Here is a 14,973-nt window from a genome sequence, read left to right as displayed (position 1 = left end):
CTCTACACAGAACCCTCGGATGTCCAGTGGGTGTCTGAATGACCCAACCTTTAGCTTCCGTCGTCAGAACTGTGGTATTCTTTGTCAACATTCACCTCTTCAGTATAAGAGCGTTCCGCTTGCAATATTTTGAAGATGGTAATTGGGCTGAAACGCTGTTAACGTCGTCTCTTTCGCCGTTCGTATGGAGAGAGTTAACAGATAAATGAATAACAGAAACATAAACAGTCTCCAGTTCTCGTTTCACCAAAGCAATAGAGGAGTTGCTCGCAGCCCTCCTACCATACGTTTTGAAGAACTGTATTGTATTTCTTTTTATCACAACAGATTTCTCTGTGGGAAATTCGGGCTACTCTCGCCAGGGAGAGCGCGTCGCTACACTACAGTGCCACCCCCGTTGTTTTTTTTCCTGCGTGCAGTTTTATTTGTTTTTCCTATCGAAGTGGATTTTTCTACAGAATTTTGCCAGGAACAACCCTTTGTTGCCGTGGGTTCTTTTACGTGCGCTAAGTGCATGCTGCACACGGGACCTCAGTTTATCGTCTCATCCGAATGACTAAAAGATTGGTATTTATAGTATTTCAGATATGATTGTATTTGTACTTGTATTTCTTTTTATCACAACGGATTTCTCTGTATGGTCAGTCCTTCTGAGTTTGACTTCTGGATTAATGAAGAAAAAAAAAATAATAATAAAATCTTTAACAGCAATATTGCCTGGCTAAAAGTTACACTTGCCTTCAGCATTTCAAAACCCTCTGAAAGTGGTCAGATTTGGACTTGATCAAATAAAAACAATACTGCGCTGGCATGATTCGTTGTTGGCACGCACTACATGAGGAGTAAGTCGAGGTTCAAAGTTACAGTTCAGTGTCTGTAGGTGCTGCACAGGATATTGTGGTTGCAACAGGCAAACTTTACAATTAAAATCATTTATCACCAATTAATGAAGATGTCGAAGGAGTGAATCAGTGTGCTCATCAATCCAATCAAGCCAAGAGAGTGGGGATGTAACTTGGGCAAGACACTCCAGTGTATGTAATCAAATTCCAGCCGAGATGGCCAGAACAGCGGTTCTCTCCTCTGCTGTTCTGATAGTCATGGTCGGGTTGCCTCCTCTGTTGTTCTGATAGTCATAGTTTGCCTCCTCTGTTGTTCTGACTCTGCTGTTCTGATGGTCATGGGTTGCCTCCTCTGCTGTTCTGATGGTCATAGTCAGGTTGCCTCCTCTGCTGTTCTGATGGTCATAGGTTGCCTCCTCTGCTGTTCTGATGGTCAGTCATAGGTTGCCTCCTCTGCTGTTCTGATGGTCATAGTCATAGGTTGCCTCCTCTGCTGTTCTGATGGTCATAGGTTGCCTCCTCTGCTGTTCTGATGGTCATAGGTTGCCTCCTCTGCTGTTCTGATGGTCAGTCATAGGTTGCCTCCTCTGCTGTTCTGATGGTCAGTCATAGGTTGCCTCCTCTGCTATTCTGATGGTCATAGTCATAGGTTGCCTCCTCTGCTGTTCTGATGGTCATTAAGTCATAGGTTGCCTCCTCTGCTGTTCTGATGGTCCTGGTCATGGGTTGCCTCCTCCGCTGTTCTTATGGTCATCTTTGGGTTGCCTCCTCTGCTATTCTGATGGTCATCTTTGGGTTGCCTCCTCCGCTGTTCTTATGGTCATCTTTGGGTTGCCTCCTCTGCTATTCTGATGGTCATCTTTGGGTTGCCTCCTCCGCTGTTCTTATGGTCATCTTTGGGTTGCCTCCTCTGCTATTCTGATGGTCATCTTTGGGTTGCCTCCTCCGCTGTTCTTATGGTCCTGGTCATGGGTTGCCTCCTCTGCTATTCTGATGGTCATATTTGGGGTGCCTCCTCTGCTATTCTGGTCATATTTGGGGTGCCTCCTCTGCTATTCTGATGGTCATATTTGGGGTGCCTCCTCTGCTATTCTGATGGTCATATTTGGGGCTGTCTCCTCTGCTATTCTGATGGTCATGGGTTACCTCCTCTGCTGTTCTGATGGTCATATTTGGGTTGTCTCCTCTGCTGTTCTGATGGTCATATTTGGGTTGTCTCTTCTGCTGTTCTGATGGTCATGGGTTGCCTCCTGCTGTTCTGATGGTCATATTTGGGTTGCCTCCTCTGCTATTCTGATGGTCATGGTCTGCTGTTCGGGATGGTCATATTTGGGTTGCCTCCTCTGCTGTTCTGATGGTCATAGTCAGGTTGCCTCCTCTGTTGTTCTGGTGGTCATGGGTTGCCTCCTCTGTTGTTCTGGTGGTCATGGGTTGCCTCCTCTGTTGTTCTCATGGTCACAGTCAGGTTGCCTCCTCTGCTGTCCTGATGGTCATAGGTTACCTCCTCTGCGGTTCTGGTGGTCATGGGTTGCCTCCTCTGTTGTTCTGGTGGTCAAGGGTTACCTCCTCTGCTGTTCTGGTGGTCAAGGGTTGCCTCCTCTGCTGTTCTGATGGTCATTATCGGACACAACTGACAATCATGCAATACGAATGCAAACCTTGTTTGACTAAGACATTTCCTCAAAGTGAACCCATGCATTAGTGGTGTGGCATGATGCCTGAAAAATGGACTCATTCTGTCCCAGGCATCAAGTCAATTCCACGTCCAGCATCAACAATTCTCCCATTAATGACGCTGAAAGGAAAGTTCGCAAGCAAGGCTGTTTATGATGTGCTGAATGAAATCAAATCCTTGTCGCCCAGTGTGCAATGGACCTGAACTTCAACACAATCACATTCATCAAATATAATGACACAATGACTCCATAAAACACTCATCTTTAATAGCAATCATATTCATTGAATATAATGATATAATGATTCCATAAAAAGCTTAACTCTTCAATAGCAAACAGATTGTTGGATATTACAATCCCATAAATTTTCATCAGCATACTGTAAATAATTATAAGGAAAAATAATGTTCATGTAGAAACTTATAATCAAAACAACTAAACAAAAATGTCCAGCACTTAACATCAATTTGATAACATCTGATAAAAAAAAAAAATGACTAAGTTTACATCAGATATAAAATGACTGAATTCAGTGCATACACATCACTCGGATTCAAAATTCATGGCGAAAAATGCCAGCATCTTCAAAAAACATAAATCCGCAAAGGTTCAATGAAATAAAATCTTTTAAAAAAATTAAGCCATTTGTACTACATACAAATAAATGCAAAAATGAAACAATAAACTTGGAATACAAAATTTTTTGGATCAAACTTTCAGATGATTGAATTCAAAACATTAACATTTACAAAATGATCAAAGACTCTGTTAACGCTGGCATACCTCCTTATCTCACTGGGAAGAATTTTCTTATTCCATTATAATATGTAAATGCGTCAATAAACAAAAGAAGAAAAAAAAACAGCAGTCTTTGTGTCTGGTCCATGTTTTCGATTCAATTAAAAAAAAATTTAATTTAATAAACAAACCTTCTTTGACAAAACAGCCAAATGACTTGTCTACATAAGAAGGGCAATTAGACTGCAAATGTAAGAAAAGGAAATCAATCTGAATTTCTTTACTTCATCAGATGCCTTAAGGAAAAAAATATACCAATCCAAGAACTTCAAGAATAAAATGAAAAATAATAAAACAATCTGTCTAAAAAATACAGGGTCTTGAATTAATTTACCTGCTGTCATTTTGTGCTTCATTCTCAGACAAACATGCACAAAGCATCATAAAAAAGTATATATAATTTTTTTTTTTTAAAGCAAACTAACAGCAAACAAAAATCATAGCAACACAAAAAAATGAATACAATTTCTGCAAGCCAATCCTATGACTAACATCATTTGATGAGACTTTTGTGTTGTACTGTTGTCTTTTTAGCAGGAACTGTATCAACGATTTCACTTTCAGAAATAATTTTCTTTTATCCTGTATCTTGTATGAGGAAAGTTTTAAGAAGGGAGATGGGATGCAGACTTGACAGTAAAATCTTGCTTTGTATGTGTGCGTGTGTGTGTGCGCGCACGCGCGCGTGCATGTGATCGTGTCAGTGAAGGTTGGATTTTGGTGGGTTTTTTTTATTTATACGTTTTTTTAAACCATTATATTTGTGAGAGGTCACAATGTAAAACGAAAACCACTTGTTTTCACAATAACTCTAGTTTCTCTAACATATAACTTGAAAATGCTAATAAACTGGGATATATTCTTGCAATACATAAACCCTTATCAAACAAGGTCATGGCCACACTGGGAATCTATCTAACCTTTATGCAGCTTCTTCTCTGACTTATGTGAGAGCAAGTAAAGCAGATCCTAGAAACCCTTGCTTGGAAACCTGCATCAATCCGTTTCATGAAAAAAAAAAAACAAAAAAAAAAAAACAATTGGGGAATCTCCTTTACTCACTGCTGCCACTTTCCTTTAATGAAGTATAAGGAAGTATTTGATAACTTCCTCAGTGAGATGAGTCATGACTCAAAACAAACTGACCGGTGCTTGGAATGATTTGGGGTGAACAGCTGGTTGTGAAATTGTTGTCAGTTTAAATAAACTGAAACCATTCCATAGATCCCGAGACATGTGATAACAGACACAGTTCAGAACTCTTTAAGAACTACCCCCCTGCATGAACTAGCTTCCTGCATGACTTTCAATGAAGGTTGGGGTTACTTTAGCGAGCAATACGCACACATGTAATACACACATCAGGATAAAATGGATTACACATCTTGGTCGTTATTGTTAAGGGGAAAATTATGCAAAAAATCAAATCTTCAATCATGCCTGTGAAAAAAACAAAACAGAAAGGAACACTGGTCAGCTACATTCGTATCACAGCACCTAGACCCAATATTTTATATACGATCATGGTGCTCACCATTCCATCCAAAACTGCCATTGAGCAATTGACATTCCTTGGACAATGAGTATCACTATCAGTATCATTAGCTCAAGCAGGCGTCACTGCGTGCGGTCAAATCCATATACGCCACACCACATCTGCCAAGCAGATGCCTGACCAACAGTGTAACCCAACATTCTTAGTCAGGCCTTGAGAAAAAAAAAAAAAAGAAGTAAATGAACACTTTAATCAAAGAATTAATAGATAAATATGAAAAAAAAAGAAACAAAAAAAACCCAATAAAAGCACCCTATTGTGAAGATCAAAGAAAAGACTATCTTCTAAAAAAAAAAAAATGTCTTTTCATTTAGAAAATTGATTAATGCACTGACAAGAAAGTAAATGAGAAAGGAAGAGACAACAGACAGAAAACACTGAGCAGTAAGAATCAAAGACAGGGCGATGGAAAAGAGGAAGTGTCGAGCGCATTTTCACGATGGTGGGGGCTTTGTTCATACCTGAACAAAAGAAGGCAGAAACAGAGAGCAAAAAAAAAAAAAAAAAAAAAAAAAAAAGAGGAAATTTGTAGCACAGAATAGCAGGGATGCTATTCATACTGGAAGACAGGGGCTTCAGGAAGAGAAGACTTGATCATCTTGTTTTAAGAGACTGCGAACACATTCAATCTCACTCTACAAACTTGAAAACATTCATTTTGTTGATTATTAAAAAGATAAAATAATTTTTTAATAAACCAAGCTGACGTTAAAAACTCTCATTTGAATGAAAAATTAATGATTGTGTCTAATCTGGAGCACACACACAAAAAATTTCTAAACTGGTTTTAGCAACTCCCATGTCAATTAATAACCAATGATTGTAATGTAATCTGTTTTGTATCTAGTTTGTACCACAAATAAAGAAAGCACATACTTCAAAGACAGACAGAAAACTACTGACGACTGAAGTCCTGAGGAAAGACTTGATCTTCTTCTTCTGCGTTCACTCGTATGCACACGAGTGGGCTTTTACGTGTATGACCGTTTTTACCCCGCCATGTAGGCAGCCATACTCCGTTTTCGGGGGTGTGCATGCTGGGTATGTTCTTGTTTCCATAACCCACCGAACACTGACATGGATTACAGGATCTTTAACGTGCGTATTTGATCTTCTGCTTGCATATACACACGAAGGGGGTTCAGGCACTAGCAGGTCTGCACATATGTTAACCTGGGAGATCGTAAAAATCTCCACCCTTTACCCACCAGGCGCCGTCACCGTGATTCGAACCCGGGACCCTCAGATTGACAGTCCAACGCTTTAACCACTCGGCTATTGCGCCCGTCGAAAGACTTGATCACCTTTGTTTTAAGTTTTAAAGGCCGCATCCACATTCCATTGACTCTCACACACTTGAAAACACTCATTCTTAGATCTTCAAAGAAACAAATTCTTGAAGCTGATTTTCAGACTCCTACATAAATGAACAATCAATGATTGTCTCAAATCTATACCAAATGGTTTAAGATCACAATTTTAGTTTGTTGGCAAAATTGTTCTATTTAGTTGCTTGCTTTGCTGTTTTCTCTCTCTCTTTTTCTAAGATTAAACAGAAATCTAAACACTGCTTTAAAGCAATTATTCCACATCACAAAAATTCAATAAAAGTTAATGATAATGAAGAATTAAAGACTCTTACCCTGTTCTGAAGTAATATCACTTCAATTATTTCAATGAACACTGTACAAGGTATCCATTCAATGTCATATTTTCTTAACTATTCCAAACACAAAGCAGAATAAAAAAAAGTTTATCAAGCATTTCTAATTGTCGCCTGAGGCAATTAAAAAAACCCAAAAAAACATGTAAAAGAAGTATAACTTGACTGAAGTGAAACACAAGCGAAATGATCTATATACATGCGGACAAAATGGAAAAAAACACACTGAAAAAAAACAAAAACAGAAAAAAACAATAATCCAGAGTATCAAACTCTTACACTGTCTCAAGAGGAAATTTTCAAAACTATTAAAACATAATCAGTCTAATAATTCAGATATAACCTGCCTAAAGTCAAACGCGCGAAATGATGTATATATAAATGTTAATGAAATGGCTAAAACACAATACTTGCGACTGTATCAATTTGCTGTGGCTTTGGCAAAGAAAAAGAGGTTCCTGTGAGGCACAACAAAAGCAGAGGGATATGACTGTTTCCTTTATCACATCAGTTGAAAACCAATATCAAATATTTGCATTTGAGCATATTCATAGATCTATACATGATGAAATAACTTTTTGAAATACCCTGCTCTTAAACAGATTATTTAAACAGGTGACAAAATTTATACAAAGACACACAGCATCTGGGCCTATATGCACCGATACATAACACACAAAAACTTGAATGCGTCATCAAATAAAGAGGGAAAAAAAGTGTTTTGATTCTGCAGATCTGTCAACTGACTGTATATATATATATGTATAACAGTTCTATGCGCAAAGCTAGAGTGCATTGCAGACTCAATCATGAATAATAAAATTAATTCATACACAAATGTTTCTACACAGCTTTTGTAAACATTACAAAGGAAAATGGAAAAAAAATGAAGCATAATCATTAGAACCTATTATTACAGATAATATGCAGGAAAGAAGTACATCAAGTTTGCAACAAATATGTAAATGTCCATCATTATGCATGAGATGTATACAGTTTCATTTTGCCATGTATTTGAGCAAAAGTGTAAATCAATGTAGAGTGAGTGCGAAGTGTGTGAGTGAGTGAAAGAATGTGAATGAGCACATGAGTGTGTTTGTAAGAATGCTATGCTGCAACCAGAGGAACTTGACGATTGCGCAGATTCACTTTTTGGTTGTGCGATTATTGGGCAGAAAATCAAGGCTTTCAATGCCAGATTTGCAGCATCATTTCTTTTTTTTCTTTTTTTTTTATTCTGGAGCTGTGGATGTTTGAAGTTTAATTGGTCAGAACAAAATTATGTCTTTATTTCTAATTGCAGTGAGGGAAAGAATGTTTTACACCTTTGGGAAACTATGGTGTCGGCCATGAAAGTTTAAAAAGTTTTTTTTTTTTTAATTGTTTATTGGTCTGATTCCATTGCATAATGTCTATATAAGTAGTAACAGTTGTCAGTTTGGATCCCATTGTGTCAGGAACCTATACTGTCAAGTCAACAGAGGTTTATATCATCATAGCAAATACAGAGTATCAAAAAGGTTAAGTGTGAACCTACAGGTACACGCATATTATTTCTTTTTTTTTTTTCTTGATTCATTCACAGCAGCACAGCTTATTTGATAAATCAAACATCAAAATACAAAACTGAAAAAAAAAAAAAAAATCATAGTTACGGTGTACTTTTTTTTTCTTTTCATCTGTTGTACAAAAAAAGCAAAAATTCATATTTATGATGTACATGTTTGATTTCATGAATGTGCTTGTACATGAATGAAAGGTTAATCGAGGCACCTCCTTTGCAAAAAAGTTTCATGTGAAAGAAAGCAAAACAATTGACTTTTAAATCTCACTGATCATTATATAATCTCAGTACTGTACGAAAAATGGAACTGAAAACTTGAACTACTCACCATGGAAAGTCGCTGATCATGTAATCTCAGTGAACTATGAAAAAGGGATTTAGAAACTTGAACTACTTACCACAGAACATCGACGTTTGTGTACAATCTCATGATTTGGTTTACCTGAATGACGGATGCAATAGCCGAATAGTTAGAGCATTGGACTTTCAATCTGAGGGTCCCAGGTTCGAATCTCGGTAACGGCGCCTGGTGGAGATTTTTCCAATCTCTCAGGTCAATATATGTGCAGACCTGCTTAGTGCCTGAGCCTCCTTCGTGTGTATACGCAAGTAGAAGATCAAATACGCACGTTAAAGATCCTGTAATCCATGTCAGCGTTCAGTGGGTTATGGAAACAGGAACATACCCAGCATGCACACCCCCGAAAGCAGAGTATGGCTGCCTACATGGCGGGTTAAAAACAGTCATACACGTAAAAGCCCACTTGCGTATATGCAAGTGAACGTGGGAGTTGCAGCCCATGAACGAAGAAGGAGAAGGTTTGCCTGAACATATGGATTGATGTCCTCCCCAAAGCTCGTCTGCATGTCCAGAGAGCAAGGACAGTGCAGTGTCTCACGGCACATTCCTGGATTTGCACAACAGAAATGTTTGTTTTGTACATTTCATCTACAGTATCCCTTTGTTCAATATTTGCCTTCTCTGTGCTTTTGACCACAAATGCATACATCTTCCTTCATCTGTTCCTTGGTATTTCAAATGCAAAAAACGCACTTGCTTATTTTCATACCTACAACCAAGACTCTATTTGAAACCTGAGCAGTGAATAAAATCACACCACCATACCAATTAAGTCAAATGTAACTGACAAAACATCATACTGAAAAAGTCAAATGTAACAGACACACCACCATACCAATTAAGTCAAATGTAACTGACAAAACATCATACTGAAAAAGTCAAATGTAACTGACACACCACCATACTAAATGAGTCAAATGTAACTGACACACCACCATACTGAATGAGTCAAATAACTGACACACCACCATACTAAATGAGTCAGATGTAACTGACACACCACCATACTGAATGAGTCAAATAACTGACACACCACCATACTAAATGAGTCAAATGTAACTGACACACCACCATACTGAATGAGTCAAATAACTGACACACCACCATACTGAATGAGTCAAATGTAACTGACACACCACCATACTGAATGAGTCAAATAACTGACACACCATCATACTGAATGAGTCAAATAACTGACACACCACCATACTGAATGAGTCAAATAACTGACACACCACCATACTGAATGAGTCAAATAACTGACACACCACCATACTGAATGAGTCAAATAACTGACACACCACCATACTAAATGAGTCAAATGTAACTGACACACCATCATACTGAATGAGTCAAATAACTGACACACCACCATACTGAATGAGTCAAATAACTGACACACCACCATACTGAATGAGTCAAATAACTGACACACCACCATACTGAATGAGTCAAATAACTGACACACCACCATACTGAATGAGTCAAATAACTGACACACCACCAAACTGAATGAGTCAAATGTAACTGACAAAACACCATACTGAATGAGTCAAATGTAACTGACAAAACACCATACTGAATGAGTCAAATAACTGACAAAACACCATACTGAATGAGTCAAATGTAACTGACAAAACACCTTACTGAATAAGTCAAATGTAACCGACACACCATCATACTGAATAAGTCAAATGTAAATGACTTACGACACAAACCTGATCATCTTCAAAAGACATCCACCCATACCAATTATAAAAAGAAAGTCAATGTAAAAAAAAAATTAAAAAAAAAAAAAAATTTTTGAAGCTTTAAAGCCACCCGCTGGCAGCATGACGACTTAAAACCTCAAACGTCAAGATCGCAACAGCTAAACAAAACCAAACCCCTCACTCAAGCAGCACTGTTGTTCTGATCCAACAGATCAGCAGAGGAAACTCTGGCCGTCAGCCTGACAACTTCATCGCCATCGTCAGAGTCGTCCACGTCCTCGTCCGATTCGCAGAAGGACATGCGCGGGGAGGGGCGGAAACCCCGAGCGGCAAACTGCTGAAGCTTGTTGCAGCTGGCCAGCAGCAGGCCCAGGTAGGGTGCGGAGGGGTTCATGGGACGCGAGATGTACTCAGGGTGGTACTGGACTCCCACGAAGTACGGGTGGTCTACAAGGGATGGGAAGAAATTTGTCCACAGTCATTCAGAGGGAGAGAGAGAGAGAAAGAGAGAGAGGGGGGGAAGATGTACTCAGGGTGGTACTGGACTCCCACGAAGTACGGGTGGTCTACAAGGGATGGGAAGAAATTTGTCCACAGTCATTCAGAGGGAGAGAGAGAGAGAAAGAGAGAGAGGGGGGGGGGAAGATGTACTCAGGGTGGTACTGTACTCCCACGAAGTATGGGTGGTCTACAATGGATGAGAAGAAAATTGTCCAGTCATTCACAGACAGAGAGAGAGAGAAAAGGAGAGAGAGAGAAAGGGAGAGGGGGGGGGAGATGTACTCAGGGTGGTACTGGACTCCCACGAAGTACGGGTGGTCTACAAGGGATGAGAAGAAATTTGTCCACAGTCATTCACAGAGAGAGAGAGGGGGGGAGAGAGAGAGAGGGAGAGAAAGGGAGAGAGAGAGGGAGATGTACTCAGGGTGGTACTGGACTCCCACGAAGTACGGGTGGTCTACAAGAGATGAGAAGAAATTTGTCCACAGTCATTCACAGAGAGAGAGGGAGAGGGGGGGAGAGAGAGAGAGGGAGAGAAAGGGAGAGAGAGAGGGAGATGTACTCAGGGTGGTACTGGACTCCCACGAAGTATGGGTGGTCTACAAGGGATGGGGAGAAATTTGTCCAGTCATTCTCACACAGAGAGAGATAGAGAGAGTGAGAGAAAGGGAGAGAGAAAGGGAGAGAGGGGGGGAAGATGTACTCAGGGTGGTACTGGACTCCCACGAAGTAGAGTGGTCTACAAGGGATGGGAAGAAATTTGTGTCCACAGTCATTCAGAGAGAGAGAGGGAGTGAGAGAGAGAGAGGGAGAGAAAGGGAGAGAGAGAGAGGGAGATGTACTCAGGGTGGTTCTGTACTCCCATGATGTACGGGTGGTCTACAATGGATGAGAAGAAAATTGTCCAGCCATTCACAGACAGAGAGAGAGAAAAGGAGAGAGAGAGAAAGGGAGGGGGGGGGGGAGATGTACTCAGGGTGGTACTGGACTCCCACGAAGTACGGGTGGTCTACAAGGGATGAGAAGAAATTTGTCCACAGTCATTCAGAGAGAGAGAGAGAGAAAGGGAGAGAAAGAGAGAGTGAGAGAGATGTACTCAGGGTGGTACTGTACTCCCAGGAAGTACAGTTGATCTACAAGGGATGGGAAGAAATTTGTCCACAGTCATTCACAGAGAGAGAGAGAGAGGGGGGGAGAGAGAGAGAGGGAGAGAAAGGGAGAGAGAGAGGGAGATGTACTCAGGGTGGTACTGGACTCCCACAAAGTATGGGTGGTCTGCAAGGGATGGGGAGAAATTTGTGTCCACAGTCATTCTCACACAGAGAGAGATAGAGTGAGAGAAAGGGAGAGAGAAAGGGAGAGAGGGGGGGAAGATGTACTCAGGGTGGTACTGGACTCCCACGAAGTATGGGTGGTCTACAAGGGATGGGAAGAAATTTGTGTCCACAGTCATTCAGAGAGAGAGAGGGAGTGAGAGAGGGAGGGAGAGAGAGAAAGGGAGAGAGAGAGAGGGAGAGAGAGAAAGGGAGAGAGAGAGAGAAAGGGAGAGTGGGAGATGTACTCAGGGTGGTACTGTACTCCCACGAAGTACAGGTGATCTGCAAGGGATCAGAAGAAATGTGTCCAGTCATTCACAGAGAGAGAGAGAGAGAGAGAGAGAGAGAGAGAGAGAGAGAGAGGGAGATGTACTCAGGGTGGTACTGGACACCCACGAGGTACGGGTGGTCTACAAGGGAAGGGAAGAAATTGTCCAAGGTCATTCACAGACAGACAGAGAGATGGAGAGTGAGAGAGAAAGGGAGAGAGAGAGAGAGGGAGGGAGAGAGAGGGAGGGAGAGAGAGAAAGGGAGGGAGAGAGAGAGGGAGAGAGGAGATGTACTCAGGGTGGCACTGAGCAGAAACTGTCCCAGTCATTTACAGACAGACAGAGAGAGAGACTTGGAGAGAGAGAGAGAGGGGGGGGGACAGAGAGTGAGAGAGAGAGAGAGAGATGTATTCAGGGTGGCACTGGGCAGAAATTGCCCCAGTCATTCACAGTCAGACAAGGAAAGAGAGAGAGACTCAGAGAGAGAGAGGGGGAGAGAGAGAGAGAGATGTATTCAGGGTGGCACTGGACAGAAACTGTCCCAGTCATTCACAGAGAAAGAGAGACTCAGAGAGAGAGAGAGAGGAAGAGAGAGAGAGATGTACTTGGGGTGGCACTGGACAGAAACTGTCCCAGTCATTCACAGAGAAAGAGCGACTCAGAGAGAGAGAGGAAGAGAGAGAGAGATGTACTTGGGGTGGCACTGGACAGAAACTGTCCCAGTCATTCACAGAGAAAGAGAGACTCAGAGAGAGAGAGAGAGGAAGAGAGAGAGAGATGTACTTGGGGTGGCACTGGACAGAAACTGTCCCAGTCATTCACAGAGAAAGAGACAGACTCAGAGAGAGAGAGAGAGGAAGAGAGAGAGAGAGATGTACTTGGGGTGGCACTGGACAGAAACTGTCCCAGTCATTCACAGAGAAAGAGAGAGAGACTCAGAGAGAGGGAGAGGGAGAGAGAGAGAGATGTACTCGGGGTGGCACTGGACAGAAACTGTCCCAGTCATTCACAGACAGACAGACAGAGAAAGAAAGAGACTCAGAGAGAGGGAGAGAAAGAGAGAGATGTACTCAGGGTGGCACTTGGCAGAAATTGCCCCAGTCATTCACAGTCAGACAGAGAAAGAGAGAGAGACTCAGAGAGAGAGAGGGGGAGAGAGAGAGAGAGGGAGAAAGAGGGAGATATACTCAGGGTGGCACTGGGCAGAAACTGTTCCAGTCATTCACAGACTGACAGAGAGGGAGAGCTGGAGAGAGAGAAAGATGCGGAGAGACAGAGGGAGGGATGGAGAGAGAGAGAGATGCGAAGAGACAGAGGGAGAGATGGAGAGAGAGAGAAAAAGAGAGGAGGGAAAATTGGGGAATAGAAAGAAATAGAGAGAGAGAGGGACGGAGGGATAGAAAGAGCACGAGAGAGAGGGAGGGAGGGAGGGGAAGACAGAGAAAGAGAGAGAGAAATGGAGGGTGGGAGGAATGGAGAGACAGAAGGATGGAGAGAAAGACAGAGCTGAAGAGAAGAAAAAGGTAAGCAGAAAAACAGAATGATTGTATTAACGATAATGACAATACATAACATCGACAAAAACAGCAAAAAATTGAATATCTATCTGTGTATGTGTGTATACAGTTATTCATAAGTGTGTCTTTGTGTGTGTGCGTGTGTGTGTGTGTGTGTGTGCAAGCGTACTTGCATGTGTGTGTGTGAGCACACACCTGAAAAAATTGTGTCCACACTGCACGCGCATGAAGAGTATGAACACAGACACACTGTTTGTTTCTTGTTGCTTATAGTCCAGCCAGCCGCACAGGGCCGGCATCCCCACAGAGGGTACACAGACACATGACGGCAATATCTGTCTTTGTATTTCTTTTTATCACAACAGATTCCTCTGTGTGAAATTCGGGCTGCTCTCCCCAGGGAGAGTGCGTCGCTACGCTACAGCGCCACCCAATTTTTTGTATTTTTTCCTGCATGCAGTTTTATTTGTTTTGGACGATTGAGAATGATAATGAGCGCAACAATTTCTACCAACATCATTAATAACTATGGATTCTCATCTGAGCATGGATCACTTTAACAGCATGGTAAATAAGTTAATAATAAAAAATAAAAAAAACACATTTTCACAAAGGAATTTATGCATGAACATGCACGCACACACACATGCACACGCACACATACACATGAACATACACACACACACACGCATGCGCACACACATGCACGCGCACTCACACACATACACACACACACACAAACAGACCTTCCAATTCCATGATCTCCATTCGTTCACCATCTTCACTGCGTCCGACGAAGTGTAGTCCCTTCCCCTCAAGCTGATCAACATACTCTGGGTTCACCTGCAAAAAACATAGACATGACTGATAATTGAAAAACAATAATAGCGAAAAGTAAAATAAATGAAATAAAAATTTATACAATTACACCATTTTAGCTGTCATCATCTGACAGACACTCTGATTAATTTTACTGTTTGTTAGCATCATCAGCTAGCAGCAGTTTTAGCAGCAGAACTTTTGATCAATGCCTCTCGCATATTTTCATATCAGATGATCATGTACTGGTTTGCGTTTAGATATTCATTATCTATTTGTGCACTTTACAGATACAGTTATGTCTGCCGGAAAAAGAGGGCACTAGTCAGGGGTAAAAAGGGGAGGTAACCTACTTCGGGAGGTTATCAGCCGTAGCTACT

General features: G+C 41.3%; 1 protein-coding gene across 1 annotated transcript in view; it reads right to left on the bottom strand.

Moving 5' to 3' along the window:
• Positions 1–9,942: 9,942 nt before the first annotated feature.
• The window catches only part of LOC143283273 (CTP synthase 1-like), a 29,339-nt gene continuing 24,308 nt past the window's right edge, over positions 9,943–14,973 (bottom strand). Inside the window, exons 15-16 of the mRNA XM_076589456.1 lie at positions 14,521–14,617; positions 9,943–10,618 (exon numbers count right to left, since the gene is read on the bottom strand). Of these exons, the coding sequence (XP_076445571.1) occupies positions 10,353–10,618; positions 14,521–14,617 (363 nt within the window). The 3' untranslated portion in view covers positions 9,943–10,352. The remainder of the gene's footprint in view (positions 10,619–14,520; positions 14,618–14,973) is intronic.

This window comes from Babylonia areolata, chromosome 6 (assembly GCF_041734735.1).
Source record: "Babylonia areolata isolate BAREFJ2019XMU chromosome 6, ASM4173473v1, whole genome shotgun sequence".
Lineage (NCBI taxonomy): Eukaryota > Metazoa > Mollusca > Gastropoda > Neogastropoda > Buccinidae > Babylonia > Babylonia areolata.
The sequence above is the reverse complement of the archived record's forward strand: the minus strand, read 5'-3'. Positions and strand labels throughout refer to the sequence as shown.